General features: G+C 36.2%; 1 protein-coding gene across 2 annotated transcripts in view; it reads left to right on the plus strand.

Moving 5' to 3' along the window:
- Positions 1-23,922, plus strand: part of Gpcpd1 (glycerophosphocholine phosphodiesterase 1) — a 44,753-nt gene that overhangs the window by 13,907 nt on the left and 6,924 nt on the right. Inside the window, exons 5-17 of one of the 2 annotated variants that reach the window (XM_028754221.1) lie at positions 2,566-2,641; positions 4,286-4,327; positions 7,045-7,168; positions 9,761-9,998; positions 11,967-12,129; positions 12,385-12,517; positions 14,091-14,145; positions 16,058-16,150; positions 18,088-18,165; positions 18,612-18,651; positions 19,868-19,929; positions 20,997-21,062; positions 23,302-23,438. In XM_028754221.1, the coding sequence (XP_028610054.1) occupies positions 2,566-2,641; positions 4,286-4,327; positions 7,045-7,168; positions 9,761-9,998; positions 11,967-12,129; positions 12,385-12,517; positions 14,091-14,145; positions 16,058-16,150; positions 18,088-18,165; positions 18,612-18,651; positions 19,868-19,929; positions 20,997-21,062; positions 23,302-23,438 (1,307 nt within the window). The remainder of the gene's footprint in view (positions 1-2,565; positions 2,642-4,285; positions 4,328-7,044; positions 7,169-9,760; positions 9,999-11,966; positions 12,130-12,384; positions 12,518-14,090; positions 14,146-16,057; positions 16,151-18,087; positions 18,166-18,611; positions 18,652-19,867; positions 19,930-20,996; positions 21,063-23,301; positions 23,439-23,922) is intronic. The other variant, XM_028754230.1, reaches the window with a different exon arrangement.

Consider the following 23,922-nt stretch of genomic DNA (forward strand, 5'->3'; position numbering starts at 1 on the left):
TCTGACACCTCTGACCTTCAAGAACATCTGTGAGACATGCCGTCATGCAGGCATACCTGCACATAATTAAAAATATTTTTTAAAAAGAAAGTAATAAATAAACTGTAAATATTTTTGTTAGTAATACATGTCTAGAGATATTTCCATAGTAATATAATTTTATATATTATGAAGTAACTGTAGGTATTAACTGTTAATAAAATGCTTGTTACCTTTTCTACAAAGATAACCATTCACTTTATTCCAAAAGCTTAAACTTATCACATCATTTGCAGAATGAAACTGTTCTTTCTCAAAATTTTAAAGAATGAATGATTTTATTTAGCATATTAGATTAGCATATTAGCATAAAGAATTATAGGTTTTTGAATCATCACTGAGATTTTAAATTTTAAAATATTCCAGCCTTATTTTTTTTAAGCACATCAGTGAAATTTGAAAATTACTTTTTCTAATGTAAAAGCCATAGTCAACAGCGTAGAAAAATCAATGTATGTATAAATTAGGGCTTTTTTGTTTGTTTGTTTGTTTGTTTATTTTTGAGACAGGGGTCTTACCTTGTAGCCTTGACTGGTCTGGAACTTGCTGTGTACACCAGGCTGGCCCCGACTCAGAGATCCACCTGCCTCTGGCTGCTGAGTGCAGGGATTGAAGGTGTGCTGTTTGCTTTTTACACTTTAACATTTTGTGTACCAGCCAACATATAATTATCTATAGTGAGAGTGCTTGTAGACAGAAATCATAAACTGGTCCTTTGACTATTCCTCACTATTCAAGTCTGTGCAGTTTTATTGTGTAAGTAAGTTGGTGAAAGTCAAGGTATTAAAATTATTACTAAAATAGTTTTCCTATGAAATATATATTCCACAGGCTATTGTTAGGTTTTGTAGATACTGTAGTCATTACTGTAGTTATTCTCTAAAGCAAAACAGACCCTCCTTTTCTCCCTCTAATCTTTACCCTTGTAAGCGGCATGCTTTAGTTCACATTTTGTTACTGACTTTCGTTAAGAACATAAGTCCAAACAATCTTTGAGGAAAGAGTGTGAGGGAAAGGGGAGTGAATGTGAAGGCTTATATCATTCAGTCTGTGCTTTTATTGCCTGTTTTTAATATATACATTTACTTTGAAACTTAAGTGATAGATGGAAATGTCTCTGTGTTTGCATGTGCACGCACAAACGCACATACCCACAATCCCAAAAATGTTTTAAAAAGTTAAAAAAAAAACAATTTTAAGCATATAGCAGATGGTGCAGATAAATGTAATTTTTTAGTGTATTAGAAATTATATTATTCATATTTTAAGATGACTAATGTAACAGCAAGGAGGTATTGAGAAAGAACATTTCTTATCCAATGTTAGTGATCTGAACAAACCTCCAGTGCTATTGTAGTTTTTAAACTGTTTATAAATTTGAGAAAAAAATTTTAAGTTGTTTGCTTTAAGTGCTAGAATAATATGCCTGTTTTGTTGGATGCTTACCATTTGGTACATCTATCAAATTAAATCATCAATGGAAGAGCCATCTAGAGGAATATAATACAGAGACATTTATATTCTACAGGTTCAAAGATTTATGTTGGTAGTGATCATCCTGAAACTACTTTTCTGTATTTAGTTTAAATTATCAGAGAAGATATAAAAATGATTCTATCCTTTAAGGTTGTAATTTCATTTTGGCACATAAATTTAAGTGTAAGTTTCTTTACTCTGCCTTGAGTTTGCTCAGAGGGTCTTTGCTGTTGGTTCATTCTTGTTGTTAAAAATTGTGTGTTAGCCACAGCACATCATTTTCTTCATGAGAACAACATTAGGAATTGTTATACTATGATTTTTTTTTCAACTTGAAAGTATAAAACTCAAATTGGATAATTTATTTTCCCTTTTATCACAATCATTTATTTTTCAAACTAAGCTGTTCATGTATGTATTCTTCTAGGATTTCTTGTGTTCTTTGCAAACATGGCTTATTGTACTATGAGAAATGTAATAGACTTTGTATTCCTAAGTAAAGTAGAGGACTTTGTTGTACCTCTGTCTTTTTGCAGTAATGTGTAGTAAGTAATCCTGAGGTACTCACTCTTGCCATCCCTGCCCTTATAGGCCAGTTTAGACTGTCTTCTAAACATGCAGCTCTTTCCTAGTAGAGCAGGGAAATACTTAGAAACACCCCTTTGACATACCAAAGAAAGTATAATTGGTGTTAATTTTAATTTATAGTAGAATTAGTATTGGTGCAAAGTTTTAAGTTTTCTTAAAAAAAAAAAAACCAACAAAATATTACGGATAAATTTGCAAAATGGCTTTAAGAGTTTTGTGTGCCAGTTCATCTTGTTCTTTTTATTTATTGCTTTAACTCTTTTTTTATAGTATTTCATCATGTTTTGTGGCCTGGGTACATGTCTGATTTGGGACATATAGTACTAAATAACTAGCAAGATGAATTTCTTGTTTCTTGGTCTCATATTTAGTGTAAGACATAGGCCACAAACATCTAATGGAATCATGGGTAGAAAATAAGATATAAGAAATTATTGCAGACGTTTAACTTTTAAATTGCAGACTATCGGTGGTCCATGTCAAGTCATAGTTCACAAGTGGGAGACTCATCTACAACCACGATCAATTACCCCTTTAGGTATGGGCATTGAATGCGTCTGTTTGAGGCATATGCGTAAAGTTGCTAATGTGCTGCACTGGAGCTTAGGGACATAATGCATTGACAGTACTCGAGGTCTCACTTAGCATTTCATGGATCTGAAGCTCAAGATTGAATAGTTTCTATAGCCTTTCTTTATAAACTATTAGAAATGCTTATCTACTTGTTTTTGTTTGGGGGTTTTAGATTATTATAAGATTTATTTCACTCTGGAGTTGGAAGGTAATAACATTCTTGTCTGAGGAGTGATGGCTTCATTTCTTTAGAGAGCATTTTAAGAAATAATTGATCCAAAACAAAATATCTTAAAAGTTCAGCTTTGAATGCTAATAAGTTATCATATTTGTTTTTTTAAATACTAGTAAATACTTAAACAAATGAATTTACATTTCTTTGTTTTAGTTGACATACATTCCTCTAATTCATTTAAATTCCTTCTTGGCTGTGCTGTTTATATCAGAAGTCTTTTTTTTGTTTTGTTTTGTCTTGGTTGGGTTTTTTTTTCTTTTACTTTTCTGTGACAAAATGGCATTTCTCTTTATACAAGTGTTTTTTAGCTCACTTTTCTATGCTGAAACCCATTTCACATACTACTCACTTGTATTTGTGAATTGAATTAGTCTGAGAAGTGCATGTTTTAGTTCCTACAGAAAATCAAAATTGAGATTCTGGGGTTTGTAGTTTAGATTAGGAAGTGGTGGGAGTTTCTGCTTTTCCCTCTTTAAAGAACACATTTTGTTTATAGATGTCTCATTTTATCTTCCATTGGGTTTTCTTTTTATATGTTTTTGATAGTTTTTATATCAGCATCTTTAGAATTAAAATAGTCTCATTGAAGTCAGAGCTTAATGAAAAGGTATTTTAAAACAGTATGCATTTGGATGCATCTTGAAATTAAGCATATTTTGGCATTATGAGAAGTGGAATGATTTTATTTCTGTTGAAATTAATGTTCTGCTTTGGGGAAGGTGATGCAAACGTGCAGACAGTGTGCAGTCTGCTGGACAGTCTTTAGTAAACCATTTACTTTGACAGATATTTCAGGCTTGCTTAAAGTAAGCTGGGATGAGCGCTATTTCATGTTTTACTAGATACAGCTTTGCATCTTTTTTTTCATGATCTTGAAATTGTGAGGGGCTGTGCTAGTACTTATTTTGGTAGTTCTCCACAGCTCTCTATGCATAGTTTATGCTGTTTGTAAAGCTTTTGGTTGGCTTTAAGATTGTTGGAGTTTGAGGAAATTCACACTTTAGCTAAGTTCTGAAAGTGCACCACCTAAAAAATAAGCATTTTAATTGTGCCAAGACTGTTGGTTTGAGACAGAAGCAAGGATCTCTGGACCAACAGCTCGTTAGGCTCATGTATGGTGGGTGCTGAGCTTCCTCCCAGTCCTCTAGGGCCTTTTGTGTGTGAGCAGTCACTCAGGTCTGTAGGATCAACACTGCTTGCTAGTCTCCTGAAAGGAAATAAGTACTTTATGTAGAGCTACAATAAACATGCTTATTCACTCTAGGCTGCTTTATGTTATAGATGTGTCATTTAAGCAGTACTTAAATTCTCAATTGTTCATTTTGTACACATCATAAGTTTTTAACTAGGCTTTTTATTTTCCTTAAATCCTAGAAAGTGAAATCATTATTGACGATGGACAATTTGGAATACACAGTAAGTGAGACTGAATTTTGAAAACATTTATATACTTAACCTGTTAACATCTCATTGGAAAAATGCAACACAGAAACAACACAGTGCAACATTGAAGAGAGACAAATATATTTTGTTAAATCATATTTCAGACTTTTATATTTAGCGTTTGGTCATTTCCAGATTTTTTTTTTTTTTTTTTGGTTTTTTGAGACAGGGTTTCTCTGTGTAGTTCTGGCTGTCCTGGAACTCACTCTGTAGACCAGGCTGGCCTGGAACTCAGAAATTCGCCTGCCTCTGCCTCCCAAGTGCTGGGATTAAAGGCATGCACCACCACCGCCTGGCTCATTTCCAGATTTTTGAGTTTACATTATTATAAAGACATACAGCTGGTAGAGAAAGTGAATATGCTAGCCACTCTGATTTGATTACACATGGTCTATATGTTTTGAATTAATGGTATTCTACCAATACTTAGGTACAAATCAAAATTTTATATATATTATTAGTATGAAAATATTAGCATACCATTTCTTTTTAAACACTATTATGTTGAAATATAATGTTCCTAAACATTTAAAGGGCTAAATGTTGCTTGTAGGCTAAATTTGTATATTTTTTTATGTTTAGATAATGTGTTTACAATAAATCCAGACAGCCAGGATGTTCTAGAAATTATGGCTGACTCTCCAAAAAGTAATTTTTAAAAATATACTTAAATTTTTTTTTTATACCTTTCTGCTCTGGTAAGTACTTTATCCTCAGAATTCAAACTTCCTCTGGTGGTTGGATGTCTCCCAGTCTATCAGACTACTGAGCTGCCTTGTCTCATCCTGGGTGCTGTACCTGAGAGGGTAGGGTTAGAAGTGCCTTTGGTCTGACTCTGAATCAGTGATGAGTTGCTAGTGACGAGTGTGCTTTCTTGGCAAGAATGTTTTGGCAAGCATTTACTATATGCATTAAACACAGAGGCACTGTATGTGCTATAGCAGTATTTGAAACAGAATTGAACCTTTATTATTTCATAGGAAGTATTATATTTATTATAAAACAGTATAGTCTAAAATGTTTGAATGGCCTTAATGCTTAATCTTTAAAGTCTTGTATTATTTATAAAAGATAACATTTATACCTTTTTTTAACTTTATAGAGAATTTTTTGTTGTTGTTGTTTTTTTAATATATTTTATTTTTAGTTTTTTGAAACAGTTTCACTCTGTAGCTTTGGCTCACTGTACTCAGAGCTATACCTTCCTCTGTACCACCACTCCTAGTTAAGAGTATTTTATTTTTAACTGTGTGTGTTTGTGCATCTGAGTGCAGGTGTTCTCAGAGGCCAGAACAGGGTGGCAGTATTGGAATTACAGGTAATTGTATGTAAAAGTAGAAGTCTTCTCCAGCCCTCAGAGAATGCCTTTTTCGTCAGCTGTAATGCATGACATTATCTGTCATGTCAATTACTTTTATGGTTATAAATTGTAGCATTTTTGGCTTTGTCTCTATCTTTTTCACTTCCCTTGTCATTAAATTAGCTTTAGTTTTTAGGGTAAAAAAGCATTTCTTTGACTGCATCCACTTTTTAAATGATATTTGGAAGTTGATGATTTGTAAGACATCTTAAGATACACCTCAAGAGCAAAGTCTTTTTTACTTTTTTAAGCTCTTCCGGTATTTATGAAAATCTATTACATTTAGTAGTAGTTAACTTGAAGTTAAGCAGTGTTTGTTATGGTGGCACATATTAGTGTAAGCGTCAGAACTGACTCTGTTTAGGTAGGTCTTCTCAGATCTTCAATACTGGTCCCACACTTAGTTGGCTGTCTTATGAAGTTTTGCAAGTTCGTTCTCTCTCTCTCTCTCTCTCTCTCTCTCTCTCTCTCTCTCTCTCTCTGTGTGTGTGTGTGTGTGTGTGTGTGTGAGTGACTGTGTGACTCAAGCTAGTCTCAAACTCAGAGATCCTCCTGTCTTTGCTTCCTGAGTGCTGGAATGAAAGGTGTCTATGCTCAATGAAAATTTATTTTTATTATTTTTTGTTTGAGACAAGGTCCATTAGTTTGTTGCTTTAGCTGACCTAGAACTAGTAGAGAACTTCCTGCTTCTGTTTCCTGAGTCCTGGTCTACTGCCTGGCCTGTAATGGCAATTTTTTTCTTTTTGATTTCAAGACAGGGTTTCTTTTGTGAAGTCCTGGCTGACCTGGAACTTGCTCTGTAGACCAGGCTGGCCTCAAACTCACAAGATCTGCTTGTCTGTGCCGCCTGACTGCTGGAATTAAACGTGTGCCCAGCCATCTTTTTCTATTTAAAATTGTTTGTATATTAATTGGTTTTGCTTGCATGTATATGAGGGTGTCAGATCCTCTGGAACTAGAGCTACAGACAATTGTGAACTGCCGTGTGGGTGCTGGGAATTGAACCCAGGTCCTTTGGAAGAACAACCAGTTCTCTTAACCACAGAGACATTCTCCAACCCCAGTGGCAATTCTTAATTTACTAATTCCCTAAGTAGGTGACTATTTAGCTTTGTTTCTCTAACTTCAAATGAAAGTTCTTTTTCAGTGATATAGTTAAGATTACCTTTAGAGTAACACATTAGTTATTTTTAATGTTGGGAAAGGACCAATATTACATCAGTACTTAAATATGAATGTGAACTAGAATTCTTAATATGTATATATTAATATGTATAACCAGACTCCTTAAAATATGTAATTATATTATTCTTCCTGTTTATCCCTCCAGATGGTGTTGAAACACTGGATTCTGGATGGCTTACATGTCAGACTGAAATAAGATTGCGTCTGCATTTTTCTGAGAAACCTCCTGTCTCAATTTCCAAGAAAAAGTTCAAAAAATCTAGATTTAGGTATGACCTTGTGATTGTTTGACTTATTTTTGCTATTTCTGTGGACTTATGTGGTTTTAACCTTACAGTGTTCTGGGATAATGAATTGTTTCCGTCTTCAAATTGCTACTGTTACACATACTTATGTTTGTCTTACCATCTCAATTTGTAACCAGAAAACAAGTGGTTTCTAGGCTCATGTATTTTTGTAATTTTATTTAAGCTTTCATACTGTAGAGATTGCTTTCAAATGTATAAAAACAGAAGTGATTTGTGGTGAGAGAAAAAGGCATAAACAGAAAACGATTGTTAGAATTGGTCTTTAGAGTCAAAACTTTGTTTTTTGACAAAGAAAGTAAAAGTTATCCTCGGAGCTCCAGACTCTGGTGCTTTCCACCCTCTCCTCCTCCACCTCTTCTTGTTACTTTCTTCCCCTTTTGCTTCCTTCTCGTCCCGTTTGAAGGATAGATGAAAAAGCTTTACAACAGTAGTTAAATTAGTTTTTCTGTAATATCATTGAACATCAATCTGAGTAAGGTGGTTTCCTTAAGCCTGACTTTACTCTTGACATTAATCGTGGTTTTGGAATCAAGAATTGAAAGTTTTGATATGTAGCTAGCAAGCTTTTGATATTGTAACTGGTACAGTATTAAAGCTGCATAGAAATGTTCATTTTTCAGTAGCTATAGACCTTGATTGAGGTTATCTTTTTAATATTAATTTATAATATTACCTAAGTATGTTATAATCCATATCCCAATCACAGGTAAGAAAAGTGGGTGGCCCTTTATATTAACTATTGTGATATAGAGAATTTAGTATGGGTGCATTGACAACTTGTTTTGTTTTTTTGTGGTTTTTTTTTTAAATTTTGATCTTATTGTATATCCATAGTGAACTTGAACTTCAGTTTCGGCCGGCTCTTAGTGCTGAGATTACAGGCATACACTGCTCTGCACAGTTTAGTGAATTGTCTCATTGCTCATTGGAGTAAGACATTAGTTGACTTGCCTATAGATTGTGGCATACAGCTTTAATCCCAGTACTTGGGAGGCAAAGGCAGGTGCATTTCTGTGAGTTCAAAGCCAGCCTGGTCTAAGAGTGAATTCTTAGGACATGCAGGACTACACTGAGAAACTCTGTCTCAAAAACAACAACAACAAAACCAAAACAGCAAAACTGAATCTTAGGCCATTCTTGTTTATATAGAAATCACTTTGAGGGTTTTGAATGTTATTTAGGTAATCAGCTTTCACTGAAATACTTTCTTATAACTCTATGCAGTTGGACTCTCCAACTTATTTGATCTTGTTGAAATAAATGTGGATATCTAGATATCATCTGTTTTGGCCTTCCTTTTCACCCAGATTTGTATTAGTGGTAGACTTAGCCCCCATGGATTAGAAAACAAATGTGGGATTTTAAAACTTGGCTTAGATTTTGCATTTTAAATATAGCAGTGAACATGCACCTCAGTAGTACCAAATATATAAAGACCCCCCCCTCTTTCTTTCTCTCTCTCTCTTATTGACTCATTCATAGGTGGCAAATGACAGTCTTTGTAATGGATTATAGCATAATATAGCTGTTGGAAGAAATCCTTTATCTTTCCCATCACACATCCCTTTCCTTTAGACTTGCTCCCTCATTTCTCTTGTCTGCTTGTTTTGAACATTTCTAGTCTCCCCTGGTTTATACCTGTGGCTGGTTAATACTTGTCTAGAACTATTGCTTTCTGAAAGGAGATGTTGGTTTTTGTAATCTGTTACCTTCTACGATAACTTGTTCTCTATATTAGTAGTACTTCATTTGGTTACTCTCTATTAATTGATGGAAGAAATATTTCAGACCTTAGTGTTCTTTTTGGGAATAAAAGTATCTGCAAATAATTGCCTCTCTTTAGGAGTAGATTAGTCTTTGGATTGGGAAACTGGTCTCTGTTTTTATTGCTATGAGGCTTATTATGGATTCTTTATTTGATTAGAAAAGTAGTTACATATAAATGTATACATGCAGATAATACTATCCATGCATAGAGAGTCAAGTCCCAACTCATGCCTAGCACTAGGGAGGCTGAGACAATGGGATTACTGGGTCCAGCCTGGGTTCCATAGCTAGTACCAGGCCACCATAGTATAAGACTATTTCACACAAATGAGCAAAGCAAAAAAATGAAAAAAGAAATTGTTCATAAAAACATAGGAAAGTGGAAAGTGTTACATTTAAACCCCCAGTTCTAATGTCCTGTGAGGTAAATTCATCTATCAAATCATCTATCGAAAGTGATATCTCCCAAAAGAGTTCTTGTTGTTTGAAGGCTACAAAATTTAGAGCTAGCTATAGTTGGCAGTATAGTAAATAAACTTGCAGTGTGGATTTTCTTTGTCTGATTCTTGTTATTTAAGAATACTTTCAGGGCTAGAGAGATGGCTCAGGACTGCTCTTTCAGAGGTCATGAGTTCAATTCCCAGCAACCACATGGTGGCTCACAACCATTTGTAATGGGATTCCATGTCAGCTACAGTATACTCATACATTAACTTTCAATTTGTATTTATGTACATTCTGTGAATTACTCTTACTAGGCTTCATTATTTTCTCTTGTCAATACAGGGTAAAGCTTACACTAGAGGGTCTTGAGGAAGATGATGATGATGATGATAAAGTATCTCCCACTGTTCTTCACAAAATGTCCAACAGCCTGGAGATAGCCTTAGTAAGTGACAATGAGTTCAAGTGTAGGCACTCACAGCCAGAATGTGGGTATGGCTTGCAACCTGATCGTTGGACAGAATACAGTATACAAACAATGGAACCAGATAACCTGGAACTCATCTTTGACTTTTTTGAGGTGAGTAGTTATTTCAGTGAAGCTTCAGGCACAAAAAAATTTGGAAGAACAAAATATGACAGTTTCAGTAGAATTATATTTTAAGTCAGGACAAGATGTCTATGCCTATTAAGTAGTATAAATATAAATCTTCCAAAGAACTTTCCATGGAAGTTTTCCAAAGAGGGCCAGGCAGCTGTGTACCCACTCATGAATAATCAAAACTGAATCTCTTTAATGGTGGAAGTCTGTTTTTTTCTCCTAATGAGGACTTTGTTGCCCTTCCAAGTTGGCCTTGAACTCAGTATGTTTTAAGGATGGCCTTAATTATAGGCATGACCGCTATGCCCAGTTTCTGTGGTGCTGCAAATGGGAGGGCATCCTAACAGAGAAAATGCCTCTGTGAGATTAGTCTGTAGGCATGTCTGTGGGTATTTTCTTACTGATAGATGTGAGGTGTCTAGTTCATTGTGCCACCCCTGGGCAGGTGGACCTGGATGGTATAAGAAAGCAGGCTGAGAAAGCCGTGAGGACCAAGCATGTAAGTAAGTAGTGCTTGTGTTTCTGCCTCCAGGTTCTAGTCTAGTAATACCCTGACTACTGTGGATGTGAACTACAAGTTAGAAGATGAAGTAACCTTTCCACCCCTAAGTTACTTTACGTTAGGGTATCATGGTGTATTATCACAAACAGTAGAAAACTAACTAAGATATTATCAGGCTTTCATGGCAGGCTTTTTACCTGCTAAGTCATCTTGCTTTTAAAAAGTTAGTAAAACTTAATGTCGGGTTTTGAATCTATGCTAATGCTCAGACCTAATGACATTTACATTAGAGATTGTTAGCTCTTTGCTTCCTACAAGGTGTGCCTGACCTGTAGATTATATGTACTGGTTCCTTAACCTCTAGCACCTTTGCCACCTCTGCTGATTTCTGTTTTTGGAGGGAAGAGAACATATCTGCACAGTGGTAGTACTTAGCCTCATTTTCTTGATAACAACAGAATCCAAGGTAGACTTAAACCTATTGAGTAAAACTTGTTACATATAATTAAAAGTTGTGATCTCTGAATTACTCAATTTGATTATATTTTTAGGTATTTTTTGTGAGTGGCTTTTTGATTGTCTCTTATTATATAAGATCTAATGTAATTATTGTATGTGGTTTTGGATTTGTTTTTTTAACTTAAGTGCCTACACTTCCTGCTTTGGCCTTTGTAGATGGTTGTCACCATGCTTGACTATATCATGTGTACATTTGTCTTTGAGATAGGGCTTTATGTAGTTTAGACTAGCTTTTGAACTTCGGTAGTTGAACATGACCCAATCCTCCTCCTTCCACTTCCCAAGTGCTGGGTTTACAGAAATGCACACCCACGTCTAGTTTCATCCAGTGTTGGGGATCAAACCAGGGGCTTCATGAATACTTGGGCAAGTATCCTACTAACTAAGCTCTAGTCCTAGATTTTTTTTTTCCTCATTAGTAGGTCTTTCATAGACTCCATGTTCACTTTAAAGATTTTTGGAGGCTGAAAATTAACTATTTAAAAATCCAGGACAGCCCAGAAAGGTGGCTGCGTGGTTAAAAGAGCCCTTCCTGTTGTTGTTTGAGTGGCCTCAGCGCCTTGTCTAGTGCACAGGTGCTGCAGCTCATCACCTCCTGGAACTCAGGCCCCAGGGAATCCGACCTCCTCTTACGGCCTCACAGACACTGTACTCATAGATCCTCCCCCAACCCCAGCACATTCTTTAATAACTAGATCGATTAAATGTAATGGGTACATGCATAGTTTGATGCATGGCTCAGTGCTGATAACTTGACTTCAGCCCTGGCACTTACATGATAGGAGAGACCCAACTTTGACAAGTTGTCCTCTGACCTCTCCATACATGTGATGGCATTTGCATTCTCAACACCCTCATTCTCCCACACACAAAACGTTTTAAAATGTAAATAAAAATTCAGACTATTCTGAACCTCATTTTTTTAGGAAGATCTCAGTGAGCATGTAGTTCAGGGTGATGTTCTTCCTGGACATGTGGGCACAGCATGCCTCCTGTCGTCTACCATTGCTGAGAGTGGGAGAAGCGCTGGAATCCTCACTCTTCCCATCATGAGCAGAAATTCCAGAAAAACTATAGGCAAAGTCAGAGGTAAGTTGGGGAGAAGGAGATAGATCCTTACAATTAAAGTTATGCTAAATTCTTTATTAGTTTAAATAGAGTATTTGTGAATGATAATTTAATAGTTACTGAATTTTCTGCACTTACTTTGAATCAATTTTATCTTTTTATCAAGATCTTTTTCTGTTTGATAGAGTTTAACAAAACTGGTTTAGTACTTTTAAGATGCCTTTGAGCCTATAGTGGTCTTTTAATCATGCCCCTCCCCGCTTTTTTCTATGGAAGTTGATTTTATCATCATCAAGCCATTACCAGGATATAGTTGTTCTATGCAGTCTTCATTTTCCAAGTATTGGAAACCAAGAATACCATTGGATGTTGGACATCGTGGTGCAGGGAACTCAACAACAACTGCCAAGTAAGTTGAATATTTGGATATGATTACTATTCAGTAGCTCAAGCTTGGTAAAATTAATGGGATTTTACCTGCAAAATGTCAGAAAATGCCTTTTTACTATCCATAGAATTAAAGGAAAGTGGTGATGAAAGGAATCACTGTTTCAATAGAAGCAAGGTCTTTCCTGAGATAATGTTCAATCTTGTCTATATACTGGCTACATAATGAAAGACATTAAAAATTGAAAGCCAGGATGGAGATTACAGTGCACAAAGCTTTTTGGCCTCTTTGTTATCACTCTTGATTGTTACTCTTGCAAGCTGCTCTGTTTCCCCTCGGTCTCAGTTTCCTCCTCTCTGGAAGGGTTGGTCAAGACTATCCTTAGTGTTTCTTCTCTCCATAACATTGGTTCTATGGAAGTGTAAGTCCAAGGAATAGAGTTCACAAGTCAGACACAAATGCCAGCCTAATCCAGTTGTATTTCCCTCTCAGTTTTATAAACCTGTCAGTGTTACATTTCATTGCTCTAGACTTTCTACTATAAAATTTAATCCTATTTTAAAATATAGTCTCTCTCTCTCTCTCTCTCTCTCTCTCTCTCTCTCTCTCTCTCTCTCTCTCTCTCTCTCTCTCTGTGTGTGTGTGTGTGTGTGTGTGTGTGTAGTGCTCATGGAATATGAAGGGTGTCAGATCACCTAGAACTGGGGTTATAGGTTATTCTGAGCCATCCAGTGTGGATGCCAGGTGGCAGACTTCTATCTTCTAGAATACCAAGTGCTCTTAACCAGTGAATCACATCTCCAGCCTCCATCATTCTGGCATGGCACTGGTAGCACATGCCTTTAATCCCAGCATTTGGGATGAAGAGGCAAGTGAGTTCAAGGTCAGCCTGGTCACCAGCAAGTTCCAGGACAGCCAAGGCTGTCCCTTACTGCTTATAATATACTTCTACTTACATTCACACACTTATAGCAGATGTGAAACAAGAGAAACTTAGTTTCTAAAAAATAAACAAATTAAAAAGTGATTCTGAGGTTACTTTGGGACTTGTGGTTATCATTATGATCTCTTAGGTCTCCAAACCAAGTCAGCTTACATTTAAGTAAGAAGAAGCACGTTCAAGTTCCATGTTAATAACTTCTCTCCTTGCCTGTGAGTGTGCGCATGTGTGCACATGTGTGTGTGCTCGTGCCTACTTACCGCAGCACCATGGCCATGCCTGTTTTTTTTCATATTTAGTGTGTCAGTCATTCCCAGTTCCCCATAGTTGCCAGTATGAAGTCATTTGGAGGCTTTATTAGTATATTTATTTTCTTTGTTCCCTTGGGAAGGATTGTTTTCCTTAATCGGGCACATTCCAGCTTCCAGTACAGGGAAGCTATGTATTGTGATGTGGAATACATCTATCAGTAACAGCTTGTGTTTATGAAATAAGTGCACATACCAGCCAAGAGTGTCCACTATCATATTTTGAGTATAGTAAAATTAGCCTCAGCATAGAAGGTAAGTCTGTTTTCACTGTTGAAGATGTGATGTAGTTGGCTTACTACAGTGTTTCTTTTTAGTCCTTGATGACTGTATTTCTTTATTTTAGGCTGGCTAAGGTACAGGAAAATACTATCGCTTCTTTAAGAAATGCTGCCAGTCATGTAAGTATCCTTTCTTAGTACAGCTTTGTACTAACATATAAAAAGAAAACTATTCTGAAAATGTTTCTAAGTGACAAATAAATGCCTTTTGGTATTTGTGCTTATATTTGTGATGAAGATTTAAATGTAAATAACAGAATAATATGAAACCTTTAAAAATACTTTATGTGTATGCCTGTGTATGTGTAAGTGCACTGTTTGTGTGTCTGGTTTCCTTAGAAGCCAGAAGATGTCAGATACTGTACAACCATTGAAAGAGAGCCATCATGTGGGTGCAAAATTAATAAAAGCTTTAACACCCCCATCTCATGCGCGCGCACGCGCACACACACACACACACACACACACACACACACACACACACACACAGAGGGTCTTTGTGTCTAAAAAATAGCAGAAGGTGACTTAAAACTCAAATTTGAGCTCAGCTAGGCTGGCCTTGAACTTCTGTTTCCCAAGTGCTGTGATTATTACAAGAATGAGCCACCATGTCCCCTACTTTTTTGAGTTCCTAATGCTTGGTTTTACTTTAGAAATAATGCTAATAGAAGGTAGTGGAATAGAAATAGAATAATAGAAAATTCATTACATTTTATTATTTGGGGGTGCAGGGAGGGGGGAGGAATTGGTACCCTCCTCCCATTCTGTGAATCTTGGAGATTGAACTCAGGTCATCGGCTTGGTGCCAAGTACACCTACTCACTGAACTATCATCTGTCTTCCTCTATATGAGACTTTAAAAAAAATGTATCAATACATGTGTGAAGTACCACACATTATCCTATACTCTAAAAGAAAACTTTTTACCTAATCATTAAGTTCATTTTTGTCCTTCACCAGAGTCACTCAGGCTCTACACTAAACTGGGATGGGGAATGAAAGGGCATCTTTTAGTTCCTCCCACAGTGGTTTTCACTTCCCAGACTAATTTAAACTTGGAGTGGTGGCACCTGTGAATCAGGGACAGTTTGGATCTCTGTGAATTCATGGCTAGATAGAGCTCCACAGTGAGATCCTGTATCAAAAAAATTAGTATATAGTTTTGTCTTTTATTTGAAAAGCTAAACTAATCCAGGGGTGTACTGGACCATAGTTCATAATTGGGAACTAATTTTAGCTTATTGTTGCTAACTAAGCAGCATTTTATCTCTTAGTAAAGTTTTCTTTCAGATGTGTGATTATGTTAACTAGGAAAATATGACTTTCATGTGTAGGTGGAACTATGAGGAAATAGTGTAGTTCTCTTAGAAACTGTATGGTATTTTTAAAAGAATTTTAATTTGCATGTAGGTATGTGGGACTGTGTGTGTGCGCTCACGCACCATATGCACGCTCGGCCTACTGAGGCCAGAGAAGCGCATCAGATCCCCTGGGGATTGTAGATTGTTCTAAGTGACCTGACTTGTGAGCTGGGAACTGAACCTGGATCCTCCACAAGAGCAGCAAGTTCTCCAACTTCCAAGCCACCTCCAGAATGGTCTATGATGATCATTTTTTAGAATTTTTTTGAACTGTACTTCTCAGATGACTCAGGAGCAGGGTTGAGGGGGTTCTGTAGCATATTCTTTTCCTTATTTCTCTCTGAGGCTCAGTTGTTTAGCTGGAATATATACAGGGAGTCTTGTGCTCCTGCTCAGTGCACTGACAGGGGCAATGCCCTGAAGGCTGTCTTACTCGCTGCTTCTTAGTGCTGTGACTGTTTGCAGATGGATCAGGATACTCCAACAGACTCCTTTTTTGGGCCAGGAAAAGGTTGTGCTTTTGAAGTTTTCAAGTGGGGTACTCATAAAATGGTTTTTATTGTACAAAATTACAATTTTACCCTAAACCAAAAAAAAAAAAAAAAAAAAAAAAACTGTGGTGAGAAATGTGTTGTCTGCTTGTTTGAAACACTCACTTTCTTTTCTGTCAGGGTGCAGCGTTCGTAGAATTTGATGTCCACCTTTCAAAGGACTTTGTGCCAGTGGTGTATCATGATCTCACGTGCTGTTTGACTATGAAAAGGGTATGTTGACATTCTTGTATTTTACACTTAATAAGATGTTTAAAAAAGTTTGTTACATTTTAAGTTATTTGTTACAGATGGTAATTTTTTTTTTTTTTTTTGCTTAGTGAATTACTACCTTTATAGTATTAGGAGATAAGGTTTGCTATGGAATAATGATTTCCTAGAGTCAGGCATCAGTGTCGCTGAATTTGCTTTTTGATGTTAATGATGAAGGGACATGCCGAGTCTTTTCTGCGTTGGTCCCTTGGGTGCAGTATTGAGGCGGAAGAGGAAGATTATTTCCCCATGACTCCATCTATTTCTGCTTCATATCTCAATCAGCTGGCACAGTTTAGCCAAAGCTATAAGGGGCCACTGTGGAGTGGTGTGGCATCACTTTGCAGAAGGCCTCGCAGTCAAGGCAGATTGAGATACAGGAATCTGAGGACTACAGAGCAGTGAGACACAGGTCCAGTAGAAGCAGTAAGAAGAGAGGAGCATGTGATACAGGAAGAGTACATAGATTTATCGTTACTGTTTTAGAAATGTACTTGTCAGTATTATACTTTGACCCAGAGCGTATACATGAACCAGATATCTTCTAAAGGATTTAAATTAGTAAGGCTCTTCATGGATTTTTTTAAATTATCATTTTCAGTGATCTGGTTTAAAGTTAGCCAGTTTGCTGCTATTGGACAGTAGAATCTGACAAGATAGTTCGCTCTGTCTGCTTAGCAGATAGGTTTTAAGTACGGACCTAGATAAAGACCCTTCTGTCTTTGTGACATAGTATCAGAAGGGCAAAAGGAGAGGATTCATCTATGCAAATGAATAACTAAGGAGCAATAGTGAAGGTCATTTTTGCTACAAGAGAAAGTTTCTAACATAGCTTATTGAAGAGTATTATTGATCTCCTTCCTGTGAAGTTGAATCCAAATGAGTTAATAGGTGAATGAAAGAAATGAATTGCATATATTTTTATCTTAGAGTTTTATTTTTTAAGTTAGCATTTTCATGTAAAATCAATTCACTGTGTCCATTAAAAATTCAAGTAGTTCAGAAGATGAAATGAATGACAAATCTTCCTTCCCCCTTCCTTGATCTCATTCCCTTATTCTTAATAGTTTCTTGTGTGTCCTTCCAGAAAAAATTTGTGCATACTCAGGTTTGTACCAATGTTCATGAGTGGATATATTTGTGCAATGACTTTTAATATTGAGTTGATTTATTGGTGGTACCTTAACTCATTTCCTTAAAGAGTGGTACTCCCTACAGTACATCATTTGATACGGCTTAAAATGTAGATTTGCCTGTAGCTGATACATGCTAGCTCATCATTCTTAAATATCGCTTATAGATAATCAGACACATTTTCGTAGAATTTTTTGTGTGTGCACCTGCCACTTTTAGTGTAGTTTGAATATTAAAAAGGCTTAGAAAAATTAGAAGTTGATTTGCAGCATTAAATCGCTTATAGTGCTTGCATGTTGAGTTCCTAGGCATGTAGCATGAATAAGTGGCAAATGAAGTGGATACCGCATGAAGGAGGCAGTAAAAATGATGCCTGACATCATGTTGTCGGGGGTGCTTCCTCCCTTTCAGATGCCTCTTCCAGGCTCTGGCTGCCTGCAGTAAAACAGAAGCTAGGGTCTCAGGGTGCGGCTCTGGCTGCTGGCAGTGCAAACCGAGGCTCAGAGATGAGCCTCGGAGAGCCTTCGCCCAGCATGTGGAAGGCTGTGGGCTCTTCTAGGACCACAAGGAAAAAATAAAATTAAAAAAAAAAAAAAAAAACTAGAACAAGAGCTCCTGCAGTGTTAAGTCAGGACTGTTTCTTTCTGCATGGGGTCAGGATACCTAAGAGCTGTCTCATCTGTAAATTGAGATTGTAGATGTATGTATGTAGTGCAAACATTCAAAAATAGTAAAACAGATTTATTTCTCCCTTTTTCTAATAGAAATTTGAAGCTGATCCAGTTGAATTGTTTGAAATCCCAGTAAAAGAATTAACATTTGACCAACTCCAGTTATTGAAGGTATTAACAGTGACACAAAATACAAATTTCTCTTCAGCTTGGTTTATTTACATTTGTCTGATTTAGTAATACTCTATGTACATTCAACATGCATGGGATAGTTTTTATACAGACTAGGATATTGGTATAATTTCTTTTACTGTGGTATTTTGCATGATTTCTTATCTCATTCCTATTAGATACTTAAACAGCTAAGTACAAATAGTTTTCTAACTTATAAGTTTTTGTATCCTTTTCCTTCCCTCTTAGGATTTGGTCATGATTTCATGTGCATGTATACAAATAGATAGTACATACAATGCTTAGTTTAGTGTTTATTATTATTAAACTGGTAATTCTACATTTTGTTTGTTCTGGCTTGCTAGCTCTTCCAATTACCTTTACATATTTGCTCGCATAAACTATGGTTTTTTTTTCTAATTGCATTTTGTATGTTTGTTTTCTAGCTTTCTCATGTGACTGCATTAAAAACCAAAGACCGGAGACGTATGTGATATTTTGGAAGCATTCTTTTTGTTTTATGATTGGCATAAATATATAGTTTTTATTTTTGGTCATTTTAATGACTGTAGTATGTAATTTTGTAGATGTGAACTGGTTTTAAACTAGGATGTTACATGTAAATAAGCATTTCACTACTTTCCTTAGTTTTATTTCAGTTCTTTCCAAAAATTCTTAACCTTACAAGTAGAGTGCCCCTCAGGTATAGATTCCAGTGCCAGGAGTTGAATCAGCTCTCTCCTCTCCTGCTGTGATGGATGGCAAGTCACTTTATTTAACAACTTCTTGCCTCAGTGTCCTCCCAGAATGTCCTGCTTCCTGCATCACTGTTTAGTGCCACTTTATATTCCTCTCTCAACAGAGCTCAGTGATTTTTATACCTCTTGAAACCCATTGCTTTTGCACCCCCTTTCTTAGCTGGAATATGTTCTCAAAGTCAGGACAGTGGTTTCATAGTCCCAGAGACTTGCACAGTGTTGTACAAAAGACAGGTATTCGATGTGCTTTGTGAAAACCACATGGTGACTACCTTTGAAGGGTTATGAGGTGCTTTAGATACCAAGGTTATCTCATTATGTGTCTTCATAGGCTTACCTTTAATTATTCAAGTTTTTACCTAATTTTAGTTTTAAACTAATATATTTGAACTGTACATGGTTTTTTTTTTCTTTTAGGTAAAACTTCTGTGCTTCTTAAAATGTAATCTATTTTGGATTAAGAGATTATGATAACAAAAGTAGCTATAAATGTTGTTTTTAAGGTAGTTTTCTTGTAGCTCACGAAGCCTTGACTTCACATATATCCAAAGATGACTTTGAACTTATCCTCTTGCCTCTACCTTCCAAGTGCTGGGATTACAGGTGTATGCCATGCCCAGTTTTATCCATTCCTGAAGCTGGAACCCAGGGTTACTGTCAAGCCAGGTCGAGCCACAGCCCCAGCTCTTAGATTTTCTATAATTTCTGAGAGCTGGTTTTGATACAACTCCAAATGCCACCAAGAGATGAGTTACTACTGGCTACTAGTCAGAGTCACCTTAACAGCTGTGTATGAAAATAAACACTTTGGGGCCACAAAGGATGGTGTTTACATGAAGTAGTTTCTTATTTAGATCTGGTAATTACTTCAGTGCACAGGTTATCTATCCTAAGGTTTGGTAGAAGATCTGCTCTCAGGCTTCTTCTATAATTTGAAATTTCAGAATCTCTGTCTGAGGAGGAAAATAGCTTTTCTGAAAACCAGCCATTTCCTTCTCTTAAGATGGTAAGTTTTTTAAGGAACACCTGGACAGGGCTATCTTATTGATATCTGTTTGCATGAATGATTTCTTTTTACTCTATTAAACGGGCACTAAAAGGGCTCTGTCAAAGTCAGCATCAATGTAAGCTTATTATGGGTGTTCTTGGTCAAGCAAAGGGTGATTGACACATTTTATCATGTGGCTCAGGCTCCCTAGGCTCTTGAACTCCTCCCAGATACTGGGATTTCGGGTGCTGCCTATCACCCCTGAGGCTGTGCTTCATTTAAAGAATAGCTTAACTGACCACTTGAGTAAGACTTCCCTCTCACTGGGCTGATTTGATGACAGTAGTAAGTTTGTATATTTCTATACAAAGAGAAGAGGGCACCGAGGGGAAGAGGTGAAAGTGAGCTGTGATGGTGGAAGAGGCCTCTCTGTAGTATTTAAAACTTAGAGTTTGGACAGAACATAAGCTTCATTATCTAAAACAGGACATTTCAGAAATTCACTATGAAAAGATCTAAAGCAAAAAGATAGTATAAAGATTTTAAACATTGGCTGGTCATGGTGATACACCTTTCTTTCCAGCACTCTGGGAGGCAGAACGAGATAGATCTCTGTGAAACCAGCCTTATCTTCATAGTTAATTCTAGGACAGCTAGAGCTACATAGTGAGACCCTGTCTTTGAAATAATGATGATGATAATTTAAAAGCTGGAGACAATTTGGACAGTCTCAGGAAAGTCCATGTAGATGCTGGAGAGATCATGATCCCCACTTTCAAGTCAGTTCTTTGTGGTCTTGTCTAGTAACTAGGCTTCTGTCCATGTTTTATTTCTGCCTTTGCGTTTGGTAGGAATTTACTTAGGACCTCATGCATTCTGAGCAACCATTGTGCATCATATTTAATAAAATAAATCTACAGTTTTCAGTTTGATATTAGAAAAGTTAGTAGATCATAATGACAAAAAGATATATTGGTAATATAATCTTAACTGATTTTTGTAATAATTCTGTGTTTTTTTTTCTTATTTTGCCATCCATCTTAACCAAAAACAACACAATTCATCATCAACAAACAACACTGTAGGTGTTAGAATCATTGCCAGAAAATGTAGGATTTAATATAGAAATAAAATGGATTTGCCAACACAGGGTAAGTACTTATTGTTACTCTGTTTTTTTTTTTTCAATGAGATTAAGTAAAACTGAAATCTTGTTTCATTTCATTAAAGCACATTGCTTGCTAGACCTTTTAGAATTGAAAAAAAAAGAAAAGAAAAACTGTTACGTGTGTTTGTGAATATGGTTATGGGTGCTATGACACTCGGGAAGGACAGAAGGCAACTTTTAAGACTATTCTCTCCTCCACCGTGGACTTGGAATCAAACTCAGGTTGCCAGACTTGGTTAGCAAGTACTTTTACCTGCCAAACCATCTCACCAACCTGCACAGTTTTAATAAGTCAAGAGTCTTTTTGTGGTGATTATTGAGTTCTCAAAGATATTAAACTTGCTGCTGTTTAAAAACTTTTTTTTTACTTTGTTATTTAACAAAATAAATCTACCACGAATACTTTTTAATTGCTGAAAATATATTATAAAAGTTTTGGTGTGTAAGTGGCCTCAGTATGCATTAATAAAAACAGTTTCTGGGTATATTTAAAAAGTAGATAGTCAAACTCTCACTAATTTTTTTTTATATATTCTACATCAAAGCATATGTTAAGCAACAATTTCCTAAACACATTTTTTTTTTTTAGATTTTAATACTAATTTAGGAGAAGAAATTTCTGTGAATATGTTTTAAATCAGTCCCAGGTTTAGTCATTCATTATCCAGAAATATTTACTGAGAAGTTAATAAAGGCCAGGCATTTTCTGAGTGCTGAGAACATAGGTAGAATAAGGACAAAATAAGGTCCTGTTTTCCTGGAGTTTCATGCTAGTCTAGGAGAACAATGGTTAATTAACTATTGGGACTGGAGAGCACTTACTGCTTTTGCAAAGGATACAAGTACATTCTATGCACCAGATCCTCAAAACTGCTCATAACCAAATCCAGGAGAAGCCAGTGTCTCTGGCCTCCTGGGACATACTCACACATAAACACGTAATTTTAAAAGTAATTGACCATTTAAACCAACAGTATAGAAAAATAACTGCCTTCAAATCATGCTGTTTGGAACAGGCTAAGGTAGTCCTGGTGTAGAGGTAGCAGATTCTAAACCAAGATTTTCCTAGTACATAATTATGTGTGTGTCTGCTGAGGCTTCTAGAATTATTTTGACTGAGACATTTAATAATTTGTATTAAAAATTAATACTTAATAAAGACTAATGTATCCTATGGTTTCTGAAGATGATGTCAAAATTGTTAAGTCATAGTATATTGAAGGTTTCCAGAGATACAGCTTTTATTTTGTTAAGTTTAAAGACAAAAGCCTATTGGTAGTTTGATTCTTGTTGTCTCAGCACCTGAATTATTATTGCTGTGCTACCACTACTAGATAACCTTGTGGTCCTTGGCAGTCAGTTGTTCCTGGCCTTTGGCTTTCTCATCTGTGGAATAAGTGTTAGCCAGCTTCATTAGCCAGAATATGCCACACGTCTTTAGTATGGTTGTTATCAAAAAAAAAAGTTAGACACCAAGTATTGGCCATCATGTGGCTAAAATACATCTGAGCCTGATTGGGCAGGAATATAGATTGGTACAACTATTATGAAAACAATTTTCTAAAGAAATTAAAAATAGCTTTCCTGGGTATCTACCAAAAATAAGAACTGAAATCACTCTCTTGTAAAGGTAATTTTTGCCCCCTTGCTCACAATAGGCAAAATAAAGAGGCAGCCTAAGTGGCCATCACTAGACAAGCAGGCAGAGAAATAATGATACATAAATACTCTATAAAAGAATAAGATCTTGCCATTTGCTACATTAAATAGACCTTGGGAAGTTATTTGCTAAGTAGATGTAAGCCAGCCACAGAAAAATAACTGTATGATTTTATTTATATATGGAATCAATTTTTTATTTCAAAGATAGAAAACAAAACTAGTTACTGCATGGCAGGAAAGGAATAAAGGAATCAGAGGCAGAGAGAACAAACTAACATGTGAGGTAAATACATTACGACATGGTGTAGGCTGTAGGTACAGGAGATGAATGTTACATTATGAGCTCATCTGCTCCTGAGCCAAAGGGGCAACTGCGTAAAAGATGGGTATGCTTCTTTGCTTTAATAATCTGTGTACTGTCTGTATCTGTAATATTCTGTATGCTTTTGGGAAACACATAATTACATTTTTAAATGTTGGGCTGATTGTTGTTGAGGCTTTATTTAATGTTGCAGCTCCGGCATGTATCACAGCCTCTCAATTTCCTTCCTTTCTTACAGGATGGTGTATGGGATGGCAACTTATCAACATACTTTGATATGAATGTGTTTTTGGATATAATTTTAAAAACTGTTTTGGAAAATTCTGGGAAGAGGAGAATAATATTTTCTTCGTTTGATGCAGATATTTGTACAATGTAAGTAATATTCAGGGTGTGTGTTTGTTTTTATTGATGCTGTATTCTTTGACTGTAGCTAGGATTTGGGAGGCCTTTTTGGGAGGTTATCCAGATGACATCCTCTCAGTTGCCCAAGTTTTCTTTTCTTCCTGAAAAGGGAAGGGCACTTGTTTGTCAAGTGCACTCTACCACTCCTTTATGTCTGTCCTGTATTGGGGCCTGTAACCCTATATCTGGCATTTGTCCTCCATATCAGGTGTAAGCTCCAGAGGTTTCCCATTACCAGTTCCTGAATATAAAATCCTTAAATCTTTGTTTGACTTGGCTGTATCTGAGTAATGGATTGGTCTTTCTTGTTCTGCTTTTGAGAGTCTCAATCTGTAAATCATGAATTCACTGTGTAGTTTAGGTGGCCTTGAGCTTACAGTGATGCTCCAGCCTCAACCTTCTGGAGCCATGATGCCTAGCTCTTTTCTGTTTTGTTTTCTTTTTAGTAGTCTTT

Source organism: Grammomys surdaster, unplaced genomic scaffold (assembly GCF_004785775.1).
Source record: "Grammomys surdaster isolate TR1022 unplaced genomic scaffold, NIH_TR_1.0 129, whole genome shotgun sequence".
In the NCBI taxonomy this organism is placed as follows: domain Eukaryota; kingdom Metazoa; phylum Chordata; class Mammalia; order Rodentia; family Muridae; genus Grammomys; species Grammomys surdaster.